Consider the following 22600-nt stretch of genomic DNA (forward strand, 5'->3'; position numbering starts at 1 on the left):
AAAGATTTCTAAACGAAGAGTCAGTGACCGTAAACATCAACACGCACACACGTGCACTCTGTATATAGACGTGCAGTCTGTCCCCACGGACAGACAATTACTGCGACACACGAGTAGTTTCACGTTGTGATGAGTCATAGCTCTGAAGTCTGGAAATAGACATGATGGTTATATCAGAGGTCCTAATTTTGCAGGGATGATTAGTGATGTGTGCAGGGAAAGCCTGGTTTATTCAGCTGAGCATGTGGAAGCCAATACTGATGTGTTGGAAACCATGGACTTGTTCTAGTGTTTAAGCAAAAAGATGACCACTTTTGTCTGAGATCAGACTGATTCAAGTACAGAAAAAACCCAAGTGTTCCCATCCTAAAGGAATAATTCATGTCTAGCGGCGTCCGACATACATTATACTCTAAAATTCAGAGTTTCCATTTAAATCTAATATTCTTTCACTTTTAACCCCAATGCCATTTCACAGGAATGACAAAACGCAGCTCCATTCAACACATTAGATGAGAAATGTTTCGAGATAAACCTGTTCAATGTGTTTCAGCCTGGATTCCTGTCCTCCAGCTGCTAGCAGTGTGTTTGGTGATGGTTTTAAATAGCATCTCATTTCAGATTCACAGTTTCCCAACAATGCTAACTCGTATTAGTCTGCAGGAAAGTTTTACCTTTTGCTAGTATTTTTAAGTGTTTGTACTGTCCTTATGGATAGAAAAATGAGAGAGATTTAAACACATAAATGTAATGTCTCTTATTATTATTATTATTAAAATAACAATATTGTCTCCATTTGCAGTCTTCTAGCTTTTGATGAAGTATATTTCTGTTTCTTCCTGGTTTGTGTTGCAGAAAGATGAGGTGTATCTAAACTTGGTTCTGGATTACGTCCCAGAGACGGTGTATCGAGTGTCGCGTCACTACAGCCGAGCCAAGCAGATCCTCCCCATGATCTACGTAAAGGTACAAGCGTCCACTCTTGGACTTAATCTAATAGTACATACAGATCTTTAATTCTAATAGAATCAGCTTACGAACGATACGTTACACTTAACCAAACACGTCAGTTCAGACTGAAACGGATCTTCCTTATATTTACGGGGTGTTTAAATGTGCGCTCGTGTTTCAGCTCTACATGTACCAGTTATTCCGGAGCCTGGCGTACATCCACTCCTTCGGTATCTGTCATCGGGACATCAAGCCCCAGAACCTGCTGCTGGACCCGGAGACTGCCGTGCTCAAGCTCTGCGACTTCGGCAGGTGGGAGGAATTTTAAGAGCTGCTCTAAAACTCCCAAACTTGTCTCTCTAACAGTATGTGGAGATTTATAATCTGGCTGAATAATGGCTTTAAGATTCAATTTCTAAAAGCCGACCTGTGAAGCAGACTGAATTCCAGCTCTTTTTTATTTATTTGTTTTTACATATGCAAGTCACCTTGACTTTTTTTTTAAACGCTGATAGACATTTATGATCCAGATGACTAACGACCTTAATTCAGGAACCTCACCTCAGCAGTAAAGTGGAAAAGCATAAACCCACAGTTACAGTAATAAAACGTTATATCGGTCGCGTTGGTCATGAAGGATATTTTGCCACAGTAACAGTACTTTGATGATAAACTCTGACTTCTCTTCCCTTCTCTTCTCTTCTCTTCTCCCTGCAGTGCTAAGCAGCTGGTACGGGGCGAACCAAACGTCTCCTACATCTGCTCTCGTTACTACCGAGCCCCGGAGCTCATCTTCGGAGCCACAGATTACACTTCCAGCATAGGTACCACAAATCCACCCTTTGTACAGGTCTGTCTGCTGTGTGTCCTTACAGCAGACCTCGTTTATCAAGCTGGATACGGATTCATTCATTAATATTCGTTGTGGAGAGATTCACAAAAGGAATGCAATACTGAGGAAAAACCCAGTTCAGGGTAAAAAATAAAACCCATTAGTCTTCTGCGAGTGCTGCTGACTTTGTCTAAATTTACATAGAAGGACAGTCATTAACGTGATCCTTAGCGTCAGGGGATATCATTTACGACTTATTTCAGCTTTAGATGTAGATTACTGAGCTTACGATTAGCTTTGTTTTAAGTAAAAATTCAAGTAAAAAAAAATCTCACGGTCTGTCGTTCCATATCAATGTTTTGAAAGAAAGACGTCCAAGAAAAATCTATTAATTCACAAGAAAACACATGGTACTGTAATGTGTGTGTGTGTGTGTGTGTGTGTGTGTGTGTGTATAAGCTGCATCACTGGAAGATTGAGCACATGCCGTTCCTTAAGAGGTCCTTTTTCACCCATTATGTCAGTTTTCAGCTTACTGTAAGCTTTTTACTGAGTTTATTACTGAGAACCTATTGTGCCCTGAACGTGCTCGGAAATTTGAGTGATTTGCATTTATAAACATTTGAGTAGAAAGAAAATAACCAAGATCTTGCTTTATTTGCACTCTAATTTCACTAGAGTATAAAAGGAATCTTTAGTTCTTCTTGTGGGTTTATACATGATCCAAACAAGATGGCGCCGCTGTGTTTGGCCTGCCACTTGCTCCTCTGTTTTTTCATGTTTGATTTTGCTACTGTCTCATCGTTAATTGTGTATGATCGCACCTTGCTGATGGAACTGCTTTGTACAACGAATCACCTCTTAAATACCCAGTCCTTTAAACCACCACCGCCACTGTTGACATTTATTCCTCCTTTCCTGAGACGCCCTGTCTGTTTGCTACCAGGCAGGAGGCGCCGCAGAAGACGCGGTCGGAGAGGCGGGTTACATGTCAGGCTGAGGACACACCTGGATCCTTCGTCTCCGAGAGGTCAAGATCAACCAGGATGTGACAATGCTAGAAGATCGCGGGAATGCTATCGATGGCTTCGGCTGGTTGGCTCCAACACTGGCGTTCCGTTTCCGCGTCTCCGTCGAGCTGAAACATCCACTCGGGGTTGTGCCAAAGGAAATCTCCATCCAATTCCTCGTGTGACATCGTCGCCTGTCAACTTGTCCACGTTCCGCATGGCACTTTGTAACACCAGATCGCTCAATAACAAAACATTTATCCTCAATGATGTCATTTCCTCCCACAATCTGGATCTGTTTTTCCTCACAGAAACTTGGCTTCCCCCAGGTGACGTCAGTGCCTTTTCGGAAATCCTCCCCTTTGGTTACCTTTACCTAAACACGCCGCGGCAAACGGGTAGGGGCGGGGGGATAGCCACCTTACATAGACAGTCCCTGAAGTGCCGCCAGTTGTCCACTAGAGGGTATTCCAGTTTTGAATCACAAGTATTTGTGCTTACACTACCCTGTCCGATCTTATGTGCAGTAATCTACCGGCCGCCCAAATTAAATAAATATTTTTTAATTGAGTTCTCAGAGTTTCTAACAGAGTTTCTAGCAAAGTTTGACAACATTCTAATCTGTGGTGACTTTAACATTCATGTTTGCTGCCCCTCTGATAAACCTGCTAATGAACTTAAGGCACTTTTAGACTCATTAGATCTGGCTCAGTCCATTTCCTGTCCCACCCATAGGTTAGGTCACACCCTTGACCTTATTATCTCTCGTGGGGTGATTGTGTCAACCTGTGAGGTCATGGATTTTCCCATCTCTGACCATTCTCTCATACGGTTTGACATTTGTGCTGTTCCACCTGCACCAACGTCTACTGCCCCCCATCGCCGTCGCATTATTACCTCATCTACAGTCGATGACTTTGCTGCTGCTTTCTCTGTTTCTGATCTCGCCTCTACTGCTGAATTGGCATCGTCTCTTTGCCCGGAACGTTTCCTCGCCTCCTTCCATACCACCTGCTCCCGGATTATGGACTCTGTTGCGCCCTACAAGGTTAAATCGACCAATGGTACATTGGACCCCTGGCTCAATGATACAACTCGGGCCCTCAGGCGCCGGTGTAGACAGGCTGAGCGAAAATGGAAGAAGGATAGGTTGCAGGTGTCTCTGGAGATGTTCAGAGACAGTCTTGCCACCTATCAGAGTGCATTGAAGGAAGCTAAAGGACAGTACCTTTCTGCTCTCATCAATAACAATAGCCACCGCCCTGGAATTTTATTCAGCACTATCAATTCTGTTATAAATCCGGTGTCTGTCGCACTGAATGACGTATCTGTAAACATATGCAACGCATTCAAGCAACATTTTTTGGACAAGGTTTTGTTTGTTAGGCAAACCATTACACAAGTCCCCACTGTTGCCATGTCCACTCGTGCGGCGCAATGTGTGCTAGAGAACTTTGATGCAGTTACTCTGGCGGACCTGAAAAAAGCTATCCACGAGTTGAAGCCTACCACCTGCCCCCTAGACGCTGTTCCTGCCAGGATTTTGAAGGAGACGGTCGACATCATAGGTCCCATCCTTGTCCCCTTCATAAACAGCTGTTTTAGGGTGGGTACTGTTCCCGCTGCTCTCAAACACGCTATTGTGAGACCACTGCTCAAGAAACCCAACCTTGATCCCTCCATATTCTCCAACTTCCGTCCTATATCTAACCTGTCATTTCTGTCTAAGTTGATGGAGAAGCTTGTTTCCGCACAGCTGCAGTCTCACCTACAACTGCACGGCATTGGTGATACTTTTCAGTCCGGTTTCAGGTCAAGACATAGCACTGAATCAGCGCTATTGAGGGTCCATAATGACATTCTTAGAGCCCTGGATGGGAAAAGCTCTGTGGTTTTGGTATTACTGGACCTAACCGCTGCATTTGACACCGTGGATCATGCCATCCTCATCTCTCGTCTTCAACATGTTGTTGGTCTGCAGGGTGCAGTGCTAAATTGGTTCTCATCATACCTCACTAACAGAACCTTTTCAGTAATGCTTAATGACTATTCTTCCTCGGTTGCTCCTCTATCATCTGGTGTGCCTCAAGGCTCTATTCTTGGTCCTACTCTGTTCTCACTCTACATGCTGCCACTTGGTCAACTCATCTCCAATCACAATGTTCAATTTCATTTCTATGCTGACGACCTCCAGATCTATCTTCCTGTGATTTTGAGTAATCTTTCTGCATTGGACCCTCTCCATAATTGCCTTCAGGATATCAAACAGTGGCTTTCCCAGAACTTCCTTCATCTGAATGAAGAAAAGACTGAGTACATCCTGTTTAGCCCAGATTCCTCCAGCAGTTCTCTTAGTTTTGGTTCTCTAACACCTCAGTTTGCTCCTACCGTGCGTAACCTGGGTGTTATTTTTGACAAGGGAATGCATTTCGATAAGCAAATCAGTGCAGTAGTGAAGGCGAGCTTTTACCAGTTAAGACTACTCAGCAAGGTAAAATCATTCTTGTCTCAAGCTGACCTTGAAAAAGCTATACATGCCTTCATCAGCTCAAGGATTGACTACTGTAATGCTCTCTACACTGGACTTAATCAATCACTTCTCAATCGGCTTCAAATAGTACAAAATGCGGCAGCACGTCTTCTCTCCAACACCTCCAAACACTCACACATCACCCCTGTCCTCCACTCGCTTCACTGGCTTCCGGTGCGGTTTAGGGTGGAGTATAAGGTCCTTCTCTGTGTGTTCAAGGCCATCAATGGTCTGGCCCCAGCCTATCTCACAGAATTAATAAAGGTCTACCAACCAGCCAGATCTCTCCGCTCCTCTGGACATACCTCTCTGGTCATTCCCAAATACAATTATGAGAAGTTTGGAGGCCGGTCATTTGCCATCAAGGGACCAAAGCTGTGGAACGCACTTCCAGCACATTTACGATCCATCACTGTGCTGAGTGTTTTTAAATCGCAGTTGAAGACATATTTATTCATACAAGCTTTTAACGCATAGACCCGGTTTCAACTGCTATTTTATGGTTCATTGTGTTCTTATTGATTCTATTTATTTTGTTTTTTTATTGTTGTTTTACTGGAAAGCACCTTGTGCTCCTTTTGGCAGTTGTAAGGTGCTCTATAAATAAAATTTGATTGATTGATTGATTGATTGATACATTATAAATATGAGTTTGGCCTGTGAGAACATGTAGCTTTATTATATCTTCATTAAAATCCGGCACAGTTGAGATAATCCTGTGTTGTGTCTGCTGCTAGACGTCTGGTCGGCTGGATGCGTGCTAGCAGAGCTGCTGCTTGGACAGCCCATCTTCCCTGGTGACAGCGGAGTGGACCAGTTAGTTGAGATCATCAAGGTATGAAGTTTTTTTTTTTTTCTTAACACGTTACACGTCGTTGCTATGCAGTTCTGAAAACTCTACGTAGCCTCGTCACAGCTTATAACAGCTCGTCACGTGCTTGAAATAAACTTTCACCCGAAATCCACCTCAGAGCGAAGGCTAAATGAGCACTATTATTTACAGAGCCTTCATGCTATCCATGAAACTTACCAGAAGCATTCAGATGTGTTGGGCAGTACAGATACATACACTGCTGAATGTTCATCCTGTTTGTTCAGATTGTGTTGCTTTCCTTTGTTGGAATACCTTATCGTTTCTATAGTAACAGCTCACTCACAGGGACTTTGCCCTGGCATAATGTACGCCTTATGAAGTCATTTTAAAAACATGTTAGAAAAGAAATAAATAAAAGTAAAATTGCTGTTTTAAAGAGCTGTTTGTATATTAGGAGCCTCCAGTATCAGGACATTGTAATAGTCAGTATATTTTCTTCCATAGGAAAATTGTGCCATTCATTAAGCAGTTAAAAAAGGTAATTGCTGGGAAATGGCTGTGGTATAAGAGGAATAAAACACTTCAAGACATGCTGATTACTAAGCTTCACACTACTGTGCGTGCGTGTGTGTGTGCGTGTGTGTGTGTGTGTGTGTGTGTGTGTGCGCGCGCAGGTGTTGGGGACTCCCACACGTGAGCAGATTCGTGAAATGAACCCCAACTACACAGAGTTCAAGTTTCCTCAAATTAAAGCCCACCCATGGACTAAGGTGAGTCAGCTTCCATAATGTTTTCAAAATGTGACTCGATCTCTCTCTCCATTTTTTATATATATATATATATTTTTTTTGCTTGAACACATTTTATACCACATTCATATTCTGACCATGTTTGATGCCTGTTGCAAATGGCAAAGCTCCCCCTTGTGGCTCTGCGCTCATTACTCAGTTTGTGCTCAAACCCCTCATTGTTTTCTCCACAGATTTACATTTGCAGCATTTGCAGATGGTCTTATTCAGAGCGAGTGATAGAAGTTGCTTAAAATCTCAGGCTAAAAACCTGTTAGACAAGACACAAACACTTTGTCTTCCACAAGTCAGAACTGTCCCTGATCACATCGTTTGTGCTCCTGAAGACTTTTTATTTTTAATTTTTAAGTTTTGTTCAATCTACCGAATTCTGTTCAGTAATATGCTACATTATGTTCATTTAAATCTTCCACAGGAATAAAATTGTAGAATAGGCAGGGTTGTTTTTATTATAGTTTTCTGAGTGTGTGTGTGTGTGTGTGTGTGTGTGTGTGTGTGTGTGTGTGTTAGGTCTTCCGGCCGAAGACTCCTCCAGAGGCGATTGCTCTGTGTTCTCGGTTGTTGGAGTACACACCCACAGCACGTCTCACTCCACTAGAGGCTTGTGCACACGCCTTCTTTGACGAGCTCCGCGCTCCTGCTCTCAAGCTCCCCAATGGCCGAGAGAGACCCCCGCTTTTCAACTTCACCACACAGGGTATGATTACAAGAAACATTGTGTTTGAACAAAACTAATGTTTATATACACTTTCCCTCCGAAAGTATTGGAACATCCACGCCAGCAAGACGTTTGCGATAAAAGCATTGCGTGTGTAAAATTGCTGTAAAAGAAATGTGTGTGTGTGTGTGTGTAAAATTGCTGTAAAAGAAATGCATATCTGTGTGTGTGTGTGTGTGTGTGTGTGTGTGTGTGTGTGTGTGTGTGTGTGTGTGTAAAATTGCTGTAAAAGAAATGCATATCTGTGTGTGTGTGTGTGTGTGTGTGTGTGTGTAAAATTGCTGTAAAAGAAATGCATATGTGTGTGTGTGTGTGTGTGTGTGTGTGTGTGTGTGTGTGTGTGTGTGAAATTGCTGTAAAAGAAATGCATATCTGTGTGTGTGTGTGTGTGTGTGTGTGTGTGTGTGTGTGTGTGTAAAATTGATGTAAAATAAATCAATATGTGTGTGTGTGTGTGTGTGTGTGTGTGTGTGTGTGTGTGTGTGTGTGTGTGTGTGTGTGTGTGTAAAATTGCTGTAAAAGAAATGCATATCTGTGTGTGTGTGTGTGTCTGTGTGTAAAATTGCTGTAAAAGAAATGCATATCTGTGTGTGTGTGTGTGTGGGCGTGTTTGATTAGTTTAAGTTTGATTAAATATTGTGTGTTTGGGTTGACAGAATTGTCCAGTAACCCTTCACTGGTGTCTATACTCATCCCTGCACATGTCCGCAACCAACCTGGAGCCTCCTCTCCTTCTAATGCCTCCTCTACTGCAGGTTAATGCTACTGTCGCTCTCTCTATAAACTCTTGGACACAATTCTGAGGTCCTGTCTGTATTTTATATGCTTGCAGAAGTGCATTTCATCTCTAGGTTACAATGGATTCCATCACGTGCTTGTTCTGATCATCTGTCCGTCTCTCTCCTCTCGCTCTCAGATACCAGCAGCGGTGACCGTGGCCCAGGCCCCAACGCCGCCTCTGGCTCCGCCCCCAACCCATCGACCTGAGCACCACCTGCTCCTCGACAGGCCAATCCCATGCTGCTGCTCATTAACCATGCCCACTCCTCACAATGTCAGGGGTGGGCTATGAAAAAAGAAAGAAAACAACAACAACAAAAAAAGCTCATGATGAGATCTGGATGAACCAACTGAACTTTATAACCTTCTCTCCCACACCCTCCCAACTACCCTTGTCATTTTGATTATTTTTATTGTTTTATATTTATTTATACTAAAGGACAGGAAGGATGTCTTTAAAAGCCTCTCGACAGCTCTCGGCTCGGGAAGAAGAGCAACAGGAGACTGTGGAGTTGTTTAGATGATAATATATAAACATGTCTGCTTATAAAGAGATACTGATATTTAGACCTATGCTACAAATTTCTGTGAGTCTCTTATGATGATTATTTTTAAAATTGGTTCATTGTAGCCTCTGTTGCCGGTTTTACAGATAGGAAATGCAGATTTGAGGCCCTCCCACACCATGACCCTTGCCCTTGCTGATTATCTGTGCTCCTAAAAAAAAAGATGGAGACAGCAGAACTTTTCAGTGGAGTTTTTCAGCTTGTGGATGGACATTTTTGGTTTAGAGATGATCTGATCTGAGGTCTGTGTGCTGAAATCCGATCAGCATCCACCTGTTCTAGTATGAAGGCAAAACCGATCCGAGATTTGGTCACGGTTAAGGTTAAAGTATTGAGTTGGGTTAGATAACTGACCTCAGATCAGCTTTAAAGGGCTACTTCCACCTGGAAGGCATATGACAAGAACAGACTCCCCAGGCATCATATGTAGTGGCTTCTTGTGACCGATCTCGTGTATGATGTAGTTTGTTTGTTTGTTTTTTTTCCTCACCTCAATGTTGGGTCGATGCGCTGCTTTATTCATTCAATATTCATGTTGGTTTTGGAAGGAGTATAATCATGTTGTCCTCCTTCACCTCCTCCTCCACATGTTAGTCTTCCCATCGTTTTCTCTGTACAGTCCCACTAAAACGCTTGTATGTGCTTCTTGCATACAAAATCCAGGTTCATCATGTGTATGTATGTGCGTGCATGAGCACGCATGCTGTATATCTACTGTATTTAAAAGAAAACCGACAATGAACAAGGGCAGAAGTGAAATCATACTACAGACGTACTTCCCTAGCCATCGCGTCCAAAATAGCAGAAAGAATCATAGAGGATGCAGCTGTTTATTGTGTAATAGTTTTGGAGTGCCTTTGCTTTCATATATTTTTTTTTTTTCTTTTCTTTTCTATTTTTATTGTTTTGTTTTTTTGTCCTGTTCTGTATCTAACCAGGCCTTTCCTAATCTTGGGCCAGGTTTTAGTGTGTTTTTGTTTGTTTGTTTTTTTAAATTATACAAGTAGTACAATGACTGATACAGGCGAAGGCTTCATTCTAAATCATGTTTAGTGCAAGTTTGCATTAGTGGCCAGCGTTTACTTTTATGCTGAATCAACTCGAATTTCATCGACTGTAACCCTTGCTGATTCTAGAGTGTAAAATGGACTGCAGCCAGTACCTTTGCTGCTGATCTGGGACCAGTTAGCTGGCTCTGAATCAGAAGCATGGCTGAGTCATATAGCAAACCTCCCTGGAGTGCTGCTGGAAAGCTGCTGCTCTTCTGTTGTATCGTTTTTTTTTGTTTTTTTTTTAGTTTGTTCTTGCATTAATGCCTGGGTCACTATTGTAGTTTTGGGCCAACGATGTATCACGCATCACATGCTGACTATTACGAGTTTGGCATTACAAGTTAGCATGCTAACTGGTTTGTTAAGCATGTCTTCACTTTAGTTTGGCTTCACCACATTTACACAGTTTTTCCGTTCATTTAGTGAAAGCGGAATCACTCAGCCAAGAAGTCTTCAGTGCGTGAGGCTGATTATCTAACGTCTGTCTCACTCAAACTAGTCACTGATGCTTTATCACTTTTTTTTTTCTTTTTTTTAAATAAATGCTTTTGTAAAATAGATCAAATCCTCCTTGTTTTAGGAGGATCCTAGAGATAAGAACGATCTATGATCCGGTTTGTCCAAGCGGCTGCTCCTATCACATTCATCCAGATACACTACACCATGTTGCTTCCAGAACATCACCAGCAGTTGTGTGTGACTTCACCAGGCACAGTTTGAGGCTGATATTTACAGGGTTTTGTCTTGGGTGAATCAGGGCTCTGTATTACATTATCCATGCAGCTTTTCTGTTCCATGTGACACAGGGGTTCTTGGCGTACGATGTCGGAAAAATTGTGTAAAAATCTGTGTTCCAGACTATTCATTATTTCAACCGAAGCGAGCTCGCTAAACAGTCTCGCTTCATAATACATGACTTTTTAATAGATTTAATTGTATTCGTCAGGATGCAACGGGTAAAATCTGGCCCTTTGTTCGGCACTTCACATTTAGTAAATTCATCTAGAGACAACAAATAAACAAGTGACCATGCAGCTTCTCCTGATTTATTCATTCGAAATTTTGTTATTCGGTGCTGAACTATTGGTCAGATCGTATTTCTGTGACCCTCTACACTGACGACGAGGCTGCTTTCTAACCCAAGAGCTCACTAAATGATGGGAAGTAAAGGAATTTTTATTTATTTATTTTTTTAAAATCTCCCTCTCCTATGGTGCTCATATGTTACTATCCCCTTTCCTTTATTGTAGTTTTACTCACAAGAGACTTGATAAGAAAACGACGCTCTTATTTCGCTTCAGCCATTCAGAGAACTGTTTTAAAATGTACTCACGTAGGAAGTTTTAGCCGTTTTTCTTTTTGTTTAATATCTTTTTTTTTTTTTTTACCCTCTAACTAGTAAGAAAGGGATGTGATGTATGATGTCATGTTCTGCAGTATTACCTAATCTACTCAATGGCAATAAGTATTACACAAGTGGATGTTGGGATTTTATTTTTTATTCTTATTTTGTTTACAATGCTCTAACACGTGCTTTCAGCAGCACCCGGTTAAAAGGGAGAGATGTCATGTAGCACTAAGTATATCATTAAAAAAAGATAATTAATAATAACACATTTAAGAGTATGTAAATGCTTTCTGCCTGTAAAATCTACAGCCATAAATGTTTCTTCCTAAATGACTACGAAACCGAATCACGTTTCTAGTGACCTTTTTGTCTCGGAGCCTGTACACTTTGGATGGGGGGGAGAAAAAAAAATCAGACGGTAAATAAAGTAAACATTTTCACTGCATATTTGGACACACTTGTATGTGTATAGCTGTTGGCGGTTGTAAGAGACTTTGTAACTACAGACCGAACCGACTAAGATGTTGCTATTACTTGAATGCCTGTTGACTAATTTTTATTTGGTTTTTTTTTTTTTTTTTTTAAATAATTCACTCGATACAGATTTGTATGTTTCCTCTCCTGTGATGGTTATGCTAAATGTCTCTCTCTCTCTCTCTCTCTCTCTTTGTAAATAGCGATCCCTTCCTCTGTGTAAAATGGTTCAGAGACGTAGTTACCCGGTACTGTCGTTTGCAATGAATAAAGTGTAGGTTAGCCTGATGATGATAAAAGTCTTTCATTTTTCCCCTGTGTTTCCTAAACAAGGTGTTGATATCGACTTAAACGGTGTATGGACAGTGAAATGTCTTACACAGCTCTTCCTGTATTTCTTCTCTGGACGAGAAAAAAGAAACCAAGCTCGTACTTCCGTTTCTCCCGTCTAATCTTTTGGGGTAGTGAGAATCTCCTTGGAGGGATGATGGATAGACCCGGATATCACATTATCATTAGAAACTAGCCCACTTTAATGCACACCATAAAACGGCTGGTGATGTTAACCTTGTAGAACCTGAAGACAGTGCTTGCTTATGCCTAGACTTAGCAGTGATACACCTCTAAACAATACGTCTGCACTCCTTGTAGTGCAGCTGTGTCCGATGTTATCCGGAAAGGGCCGGTGTGTGTGCAGGTTTTCATTCCACCCAAGCAGAAGCCACACCACAGTTTACTAAAAGCCAAGAACAACTGATTTAAACAGGTGGAATCTGTTTAATACCCTTTACGGGTAAGATTGGACACCGCTGTTGTAGAGTGAAGAAAAAACCTTTTATATGTCACATACAGTACATTACAGCACAGTTAAACAAAAAAAGCTGGAGTCAGAGCACAGACTCAGATATGATATGGTGCCCTTGAAGCAGTGAGGGTTAGGGGCCTTGCCCAAGGGCCCAACAGTGGCAGCAACTTGTCATTCAATGAGCTATTTTCTAAGAACAAGGGAGCCTCTTGCATTTTTCCTCCATGACCGAGCTTCATTTGGCTCAGATAAATTCTAAGTAACATCATGTTACTTACACGTTACATGCACCGGATATGACAAAGAACGGTTTGGACAACCAGATTGCCGCCTTTTAACACCATAAAGTCATTCGAATACTTAACAGAATTAGGTACTAAGTGGAACACCTCAGGCAAAACCCAAGGTTTAACAACAAAGTCATTCTAGAGTGATCTCAAGCAAGGCAAATGCCTCTCAGAAGAATAGAGTCCTGCCAAAAATAGTTCTTCGAGATTCTCCTTTCAGTCTAACATCCTACATAGGCTCAGAATGGATAGATGTTATCCACAATGTCCACCACATTCACCTGTAGTGTAGGTGAGGACATCTTGAAGACAGGTTAGTGTTCTGAGGAATTCAGTGCAAACCAAGGCCGAATTAACCATCTCAGGGTTACATGTAGGACAATGTAAGTCGAATCAGTGTTGGAGTTGAAAAAAGGTTGTACACTAAGTACTGAAGCCAGTGCTTTCTGTCCCAATGGACTGCCCAGCTTTGTGCCAGCTCAGAAAACACAGGCAGAGGATTGACACACCGTGAGGCCAATTTTAATTGTGACAACTAGCCACACGGAAGCAGACAAGGCGACGGGTCCAATTTCCAGACGACGTAAATAGCCAAACAACGATAAAGAGCAAAATAGTAGCACAATGAAATTTGGATATGCAGAAATGGACTTAAAACACAGAGCATTCAATTAACAGACTACGAATTCGATACATAACACTTGGCACCTGTGGAAAGTTCCACCTTCACCTTACCCAAATAAACCACCATTTTTTCTGGGCGTCCTCACTGTTTTATTCATGCATCTGCTGTGAAAATCACTTCACCTTCCTTCAACTGTGGTGAACCTGTAGCTTCAGATTCCTGTTCTTGGCTGACAGGAGTGGAACCCAATGTGGTATTTTGCAGTTGAGGCTCTTCTTCCTCAAGCTTTGCTGTGTCAAGATACTCTTCTGTTCACTGTGGTTGTAAAGATTGGTTGTTCGTGTTACACTAGCCTTCCTGTCAGCTTGAACTGATCTGGTTATTTTCCTCTGACATGTTTTTCACACCGTTCTCAGTAAACGCTGTAGATTAGGGGTATCCAGTTAAATCTAGAAAGAGACAATTTGGGGCATGTTTTCATTCCAACTAAGCAGAAGCCATGATCAACTGATCAAACCAGTGGAATCAGGTGTGACTGCTTCTTGATTGGAATATAAACCTTCACACACAACAAGGCTTTGTGGAGATTGGACCCACCTGATCTAGACTGGATGGTTGTGCATAGAAATGGCAGGAAATCAGCCCATCTGGCACCAACAATCATGCCATGGTCATAAAAAAATGAATGTTTGGCATGAAGATTAACTGAAGCTCTACATGATGGACTGACTGGATCATTTAATGGATGGGTAGTGATGCAGATGTTCCAATTAAAGTAACAGGTGAGTGTATTTTGGTCTGTAATCCATGAATAGAACTAGACAATCATTTGTTTATCTCACAAAGAAAACTAGCTGTGTTTTGTTGATGTGATTGATTTCGGACATGGGCATTTTTTTTGGTGTAAAACGATAACGGGTTTTAAGATAATTTCAAAGTTTTGCCAAGATTCCCCCTAAGAAAACGGTGGCGAGAAACAATACATCTTCATTTCATCTGTGTTTATCTTCACATGGCAATAACCAGTGTTTTATTACACTGACCGAAAATACACTAATGCTTTCGCTCTCTTTCATCTGAGACCAGAGAAAATGAACAACAGGATGAACTGCAGGACTTCCAGTGAAACTTAATCTGTCTTTCTGTTGAACAATTCTTTCTAAATGATCAGCAGTAAACCAAAGCCTGAAACCAGGCTGCTTTCTATCGTCTGGAAGTTGTCTTTACAATTGAACTTAATGTTCATGAAATACATGTTACCGGTGTTGACGGTGCTGGGGATTAGTCTGCTGCTTTAATATTTGTGTATTAAATTTCTGTTCAAATCCATTTGGTTGGAACAAGATGGAGGTGCACTTTCTTATTTAACTGCAAAGAACACAGAGAGGTTTTTAAACTCACTGCTAGAAAATGGGAAAAGTGCACATCCAGTATGCCCCAGGAAGCCACTGTGAACTTTATCGTTAAATATTAACACGATCAAACCATATCTCTCATGTAAGTGCTCAAATATTACCCCAGTTGCTTGTATTTCAATAACTTGCCTCATAACACATCATAACTGAAACTGGCTTTTGAGACAAGTAAACATTTCATTTCAACAAATTTACCCTCATCTACAGATGTTATCTATTGATTCTACCATCATGTCATTCTGACATGCCCCCAAACTCAGTCTGAGTTTTCTGACTCGTGCTTATAATTTGTGGTAGTGTTTAAGTACATATACAATATGCATCCAATAGCACGAATGGTAACTTCATTATAAGATATTGGACTACTGACTGGAAGGTTGGCAGTTTAAATCTCAGCCCCATCAAGCTGCTCCTGCTGGGCTTTAAGCAAGGACCGTGAGATGAGGTACTTGGTTCTGCCCTGAATGAACTGTTTCATAACACATGTTCACATCTATTCCATAAGACATGTTGATAACTGAATTTACACAAATGTTTAACTGTATAGGGATTGGCTGACTGTTATGTTTTCTAACAGTCCTTCTTGAGTCTCTTGTGTCCCCTGTGCAGTTAACCTCCCTACTACTCTTCAGAAAAATCCTCCAGCTCCTACACATTTTGATTTTCCAGCATCTTCTGCATATTTAACCCTAGTCAATGATTTTGAGATTAATCTTTTCACATCTGAACCACTGAAGGACTCGTATAATATAAACTTTTATAAAAGCTGTAAACAATTTACACCAATCACCCTGTTTAATGTTTTTTTTTAAGATTCTGTAAGGCATATGCAAACTTACGGCCTCAGCTCTACACTCCTATGACTTATTACATGAAAATGTCACTATAGATGATATGATTCTTGATGAATTTTTTCTACATGGATGAACTTTACCGGATTCTTTAAACTCTATTCTACTGATATGTAGCATACAGTGACTGGATGGGAGCAGAAGAGATCTTTGAACTTTGTAAGACGTAAACGCATTTTTAAAGGTCTAAATAAGAACTGTAAGGAGTATAAGTAGGGTTTTTTTCATGGAAATTAAGTAATAGTAGAAGTGTTCAATTTCAATAAAACCCAACAGAAACATAACACAATAATACTTAAGTGGAGCAACAAACTGCATGGGTAACCCCTGAACTCAATACACTAAGAACCCTTAAACACCCCCAAAACACTAAAAAATCTCTCACCCAGACTTTCCCATTGACCTGATATATATATTATAAACAAACAAATATTATTTTTCGTGTATTTGGTGTAAACATCTTGTTTGTGGTTTTTTGAATGGATGGATGGATGAATAAACAAACAAACAAGGAAACCCAGATGCATTACGTTAAATGGATCAAGATTTATTCCGGTATGTTGCACTACAAAGACACTAGAGGGCGAGCTGCAGCTTAAGTAGTTCTATCTCAGACTGCTCTGGTAAAGTGGGTCAGAGTAGTGTAAAATACACACACACACACACACACACACACACACACACACACACACACACACACACACACACACACACACTATTTTACAGGGGTCATGTCCTCATTTAATATCTTTGAGATATCTTTATACGATACTTTTGAAATGAATAAAATAGAAATATGTACAACATAGAAGGTTTACCATCACTCCATTATTTATGGTAGTATGTAGTCTGGGACCCACCCTGAGTCTTCTATACAGTGAAACATACAGTAGTAAAGATACTCGGTGAAGAACACAAGAATTCAGGTAAATAAGTACAAGCCTCATTAATGGTGCATTACATGCATCTTTTCTGTTATATAACAGAAAAACAAAGTGTAGTAGTAACATAGTTTTATGGTCATTATTATTGAAATTAAACCTACTGTTATTTTTAATTAATATTATAATTATTTATTGTAGTTATTATGCTAGATGAGTCTATTATTTATTTATTTATTTATGCATTTATTTATCATTATTATTATTATTATTATTATTATTATTATGTATTTTCTTTACTTGCCATTTAAAATCAAAGAATTAAAAAATAGCTGCTTTGCTCTTAATGGTAATGTTGGTAGATTTTACTAGGCCTCTATCTATTGCATCTACCTTATTTCAGTATTACAGATTTACAGCTCAAAATATGTCATTTGTTTTTCTTCAGCTACTTTTTTTATCAATTAAATAAGTGGTGCATTACAAAATAATTTAATCACATTTCCCTTATTTGTAATGTCGACATGAAATAAAGTCTTTTTGCGCACTCAAATGAATGTTGCATGGTTCTATGCAGCAGTGTAAACATGTATCAGCAATACAGTAAATTTACCAGATCCTTCTTTATTCCATAGTAAACTCCAGACTTGCATCACTGTTGTCACTATATTAAGGACCTCAGTGATGAAATGTAGTAATGCATAATGCATACATTTTTATCATTTTATTTACTAAATTGGTTACTACTGAGCAGTGAAAAATATAAATTATTTCCTGTTAAGACTGATTAAACAGTCGATCCATCTTCCAGTGATTTAGCTGCTTATTTAGTTAACCAGGACTAGTAAAAGTCAAGTTAAGTAAAAATTAGTTCTACAAAATAACTGCTACATAAAAAGTAATGCTAAAAAGTAGCCATTTTAAAATAAAAATAAATCGGCAAAAATAAATCTAATAAATCTACAGTGTTTTCCATTATTCCATACAGTGATGTGAAGAATTAATGTTAAAGTAAGTAAAGAACTGAAGGAGGAAAGTAAATGCGCACAGACGCTCTAGGACTCTATAATACAGTCATATTTTACTGAACTTTATTTTCCAAATAGAATTATCGGTTATATCATTTTATATCTTGCTTTTTAACAATAAGTAAAAAAAAATGAACAATAAAAAATTTAGCCGTCGTTAAATCTCAATACCGTCTAGAATAAATAGCAAACCAATAAGTACTTTAAAAAGAAATACTAAAAAGCAAAAGGTTAAAAACTAATTTTAGATTGATCATTATTTGAATTTATATATTTAGAAATAAAGAAGACCTTTTCATTCTTATTATTTGACCTAGTTATATTACTTTACTTATTTAAAACACAAAAATAGTAGTTGAGTCACATTTCAATTTCCAATCACCAGATGGTTTTTGGTATCTATTCATTTCACAGGAGACCAATTATTTGACACTGTGCTGATAGAAATCTTTATGTATCTTAAACGCACTGTTTACAAAATCACAATTATATTGAAACTCTATTGAAAGATGGAAGAAAGGTTCATCTGAAGTGATGCTCAGCACCATGTTTATTACGCGCATGAGAAGTAAATAATGCGTAAAGCTTTCCTCTTCAGTGAGATTCTACACGAACACTATACAGTAAGCCTGCATAAATGCAAAGATGTAAGGTTTATTGCTGCCTGGTTATTACACACACACACACACACACACACACACACACACACACATCCGAGCGAGAGCGCAGGAAACTTCCTAAAATTTGTAAAATGATTAATAAATTATTCAAGATGTTCTACTGATATAAATGTATCTGCACGAGTAATTAAATAAAGGAGAAGTCAGCTTGAGGTGAACCTGATGTAGTGCGCATTAGTTTTTACTCCTTATCGCATTTTACGCTCAATGAAATCCAATTGCATTAAAAGGTTTATATGTAAAAATCCCAGTTTAATGTAAAATTGGGAATGTATGTGGAAACAGGAGTCACAAAACGAACATGTTAGTATTTTACGAATTCAGTAATTGTATAGAATATAAAGGATTTCTAATAAACAGGAAATTACTAAGAAACATCTGGTTACATAATTCGTTTTTTTTTTTTTGGAACGTGCGCCATAAACAACCCACAGCGAAAAGAAAGAGAAAAATGTAACTGTTAAAAAGAATACTCTTTATTGACTAATAAATATTTGGTCTTTCAAGGCACTTTTTAAAGATTAGGCCAGTAAGTACTTCTCGTCATATGACGGACAAACCCCCAGAGATTATTTAAACATCGCAATGTATGGATCAATTTTAGACGAAGCTGCTCCACAAGAGCATGTATACATATATACACACACATATCATCGTTGCATTTATCACACATTTCTGGCACATTTGTTTTAAGGCTACGAGCCAGTAATCGAGGAGATGGCTTTAAAAACAAAAACAAACAAACAAAAAAAACATCTCCATAGCTCCAAATGCAAAAAACTGGAGGCAGCAATAAGAGGTATTGGAGTCTTTTTTTTTTGTCAAAAGTTATTGCAACTGCACATTAGAGTCTTTAAAACAAAGAGGCACGATGGAACCAAGAAGTTCTTGTTGGTGGTGTTATTATTAAGATAGGTAATACATTCCATAAGGCGAGCCGAACAGCGCGGGCACGGCGAGGCTCGGGCGCGGCAGCCCGGACGCGGCGGCGCCGTACATAGATGGAGGCGCGTGTGCAGCGAGAGAGAAGGGCAAAGCCAGGGCGGCGGGCAGTGCAGGTTTAGCAGCCAGCTTCAGTTTCTCCAGCTCGGCTTCGTGCAGCCGTTTGGCCTTGGCGCGTCTGTTCTGGAACCAGATCTTCACCTGGGTCTCGGTGAGGCTCAGAGAGCTGGAGAACTCGGCGCGCTCTGCGATCGACAGGTACTGTTTCTGGCGGAACTTCCGCTCCAACGCCAGCAGCTGCGCCGTGGTGAACGGGGTGCGCGGCTTACGGTTGGTCTTGTGCTTGCGCAGGTGGCACGTCGACGGAGGACTTGTAGCTCCTAGACAGGAAAACAAGGCAAGCATGGTTAGGGGTTAGATTGCAAATGCCTTCATGCGTAAAATACCTCTCATGCCATGCAACATACACTCAATGGCCTATTAGTAAAATTCAGGGTGCGACTGTTTACAGTAAGCCTCATGGATACACGTCATCTTTTCTAATCTGTGTCATAGATGTCATAGATAATAATAATTAAGATGATATTTATTTAGTAACACACTTGTTACTATACTTTGTCATAACTAGGCTTCTTTTGGCAACTATATGAACATCATCCTGAATCCAATCAATGCACTGGATCATTAAGTAGTACTGAAGAAGTATGAAGGTGACATGTTACTTACTCTGCGGTGATGAGAAAGTTGGGCTCTTCAGCCAAGTGCTCTGCTCCTTGTCACTAGAGTCTTCGCTCTCGTCGTTCACGCAGTCCGACACATGGGGAAAGGTTTCAGCTGAAACTTGACTTTTCTGTTGGAAGTAAGTCCTGTGAGAATACTGACCCAGATGTTCTGGGAAAGGCGCAGGAGGAGAATACGTGCTCCTGCAGGTGCTCTTCTTGGACATGAGCGACTCGACGCTGAACGGGTGACGACTGGCTTTGCTTTTGTCCTCCACGCTCAGCGGCGCGTCCTGCGCTCTGCTTTCCTCGCCATCGGAGTCGCGCGTCGAGGTTTCAAACTGATTCGTTCCCTTAGGAGAAGACATGTCGGGCTCCTAGGGCGTCGCGTCGCGATGCTTCAGCATGTGGACTATGTTCTACGATCACTCTTTCAATCTTCTCTTTTTCTTTCTTTACTATTTTTTTTTTTATTTTGACAGCCTGTTTCTCCCGCGACAGCCTCGCGTTTTATAAACATTCATCCGTTCCGCCCATCCCGCCCCTCTCATCTCCCAATCAGTGCGTCGGGATGACCACATGACGCGCGCAAGCATCGCTCCGATTGGTCGAGACGCACCGCTGAAAGACATCAAGAGGATATTGAGAAAAACGAGCAGTTAATCACAGGCGTCGTGCTGAGATGATGTATTGATCGCCTGAGGGCTCCCGACTCTTTGGAACACAAGCGGACCAATTTTAGCCCAATTAAACAGTGGGGAACCTTTAGAAAAAGAGAGGCCTATCCATATCCAACTGTTGAATAGTCATTGAGACTGCACAAAAGAATTGACTTAGCTGAAACTTTTTAAAACTAGATCTTCAAAAGTCAGGAAAGCCTAGAGCGTGTGAAACAACAACAACAACAACAACAACAACAACAACAATATATATATATATATATAGTTATATAAATATATACATATATAAATAAAAAAATAGATTGATACTAAAATAAATTTATAGCGGAAAAAAATATGTAGTGATGGCAAAGTGACGCATTTAGTAACATTAAACGCATCTGGGAAATAAAACAAGCGCCTTATTTATTCACAAACTATTCCTCTGGCTGATGCGCAGCAAAAGAAAGAAATTGATTGGTTAAGGCTGTTCACACCGCATTTCCGCAATTTAAGGCTTGTCATGGGTTTTTAGGGTTACAAAAGCTGCAGCTAAGAAGCCAACAGGCATTCTCTCAATCTCTCTCTCTCTCTCTCTCTCTCTCTCTCTCTCTCTCTCTCTCTAGGCATTTAATAAGCCAGACGAGTTGTGTTTTGGAAGGCGCCAGGCAGGGCAGGATCAAAAGCGATGCTACCTCAGGGAGAAAAAGGCAACAGTTAACTCCACTTAACCAATTGTCCTCCAAATATGCCATAGTCCAGTACAGCACATAGCTCCCAGGCCAGCTGAGAAGAGCAAAAACATTAACCATTTCTCTCCTCTTTATCCAACAACACACACAAAATAAGAGTTATAGTAAGAAGTTATAAGACTTTAAAAATGAACCTAACCTGCTATTTATTTAGTCATAAAGTCAGAAACCAAGTCATTAGTTTTAATTAAGTAAACATATTTAAATGAAATGAAAATGCTATTTCTAGTTTGTACCTTTTTCTCAAGTCTAACTGAACGTATAGAATTAGCATAGAAATATACTCTTATAGAAGTATAGAAACAGAATAAAAATGTTAAAAGTTTCAAATGAAGTTACTATATATTTCTAAAATCATTTCCTATTTCTAGTTCTGAAATATTAACCAACATTTCAATGCCTAATTACCTTAAAGTTAATTATTTAACAGATATTTCTAGTTACAGAAAACTGAATATTAATTGAACCCTAATTTTGTAAAAACTTTCTAAATCTTGAAAAGGAAGACAATTTCTAATGATATAATATATAATTGTTTTTGCTAATAAAAATCTATTAATCAATAAAAGTAAAATAAATCTCTGAATCCAAACCTTTGTCTTAGAAGACAAAGAGCATGGTAAATTACTATGTTACATGTTACTATATTACACAATTACTATGGATTAATTAATATTAATAATTAGAAATGATTTATTTTATGAAAATGTGATAAACATCGAATAGATAAATGCAACCAAACCTAATTGGAAAGTTACCCATTTCGAGTCAAACAACTGAGGTGGTTTTAAAAGATATTAAGAATAAAAATTATATTTTTATTTTTAAAATATAACATAAAAAGCAACCTAAATACAAGTTGTCTCATAATCCACTAAAAAGGAAGTAAATGAGATTTAGACACTTAAAATAGGCAAATATTTTCATGGTGTAAATAAACCCCTCCCCCGCCACCTCAGTTACACCTGCTTAGCATCTTTGCTAAGATCCTTTAAGTAATAAACTGTCTTATTTAAAGGATATTTAACGATAGACTCTATCAAATTACAAAGTGGAAAATAATCAAGTATAT

General features: G+C 39.7%; 2 protein-coding genes across 3 annotated transcripts in view; one reads left to right on the plus strand and one right to left on the minus strand.

The window, feature by feature from the left end:
* gsk3bb (glycogen synthase kinase 3 beta, genome duplicate b) overlaps window positions 1–12172 on the plus strand; it is a 30544-nt gene extending 18372 nt beyond the window's left edge. For both annotated transcript variants that reach the window (XM_027156223.2, XM_027156224.2), the window contains exons 4-11: window positions 856–966; window positions 1133–1263; window positions 1669–1775; window positions 6061–6158; window positions 6812–6907; window positions 7457–7643; window positions 8321–8419; window positions 8581–12172. In XM_027156223.2, the coding sequence (XP_027012024.1) occupies window positions 856–966; window positions 1133–1263; window positions 1669–1775; window positions 6061–6158; window positions 6812–6907; window positions 7457–7643; window positions 8321–8419; window positions 8581–8651 (900 nt within the window). In that variant the 3' untranslated portion in view covers window positions 8652–12172. The remainder of the gene's footprint in view (window positions 1–855; window positions 967–1132; window positions 1264–1668; window positions 1776–6060; window positions 6159–6811; window positions 6908–7456; window positions 7644–8320; window positions 8420–8580) is intronic.
* Window positions 12173–18142: 5970 nt separating this feature from the next.
* msx1b (muscle segment homeobox 1b) lies at window positions 18143–20665 on the minus strand. Its single transcript, XM_027156225.2, has 2 exons — window positions 20125–20665; window positions 18143–19778 (listed from the first exon to the last, which is right to left on the minus strand). The coding sequence occupies exons 1-2, from the start codon at window positions 20483–20485 to the stop codon at window positions 19363–19365; spliced, it is 777 nt and encodes a 258-aa protein (XP_027012026.1). The 5' UTR covers window positions 20486–20665; the 3' UTR covers window positions 18143–19362.
* Between the last annotated feature and the right edge of the window lie 1935 nt (window positions 20666–22600).

This window comes from Tachysurus fulvidraco, chromosome 18 (genome assembly GCF_022655615.1).
Source record: "Tachysurus fulvidraco isolate hzauxx_2018 chromosome 18, HZAU_PFXX_2.0, whole genome shotgun sequence".
In the NCBI taxonomy this organism is placed as follows: domain Eukaryota; kingdom Metazoa; phylum Chordata; class Actinopteri; order Siluriformes; family Bagridae; genus Tachysurus; species Tachysurus fulvidraco.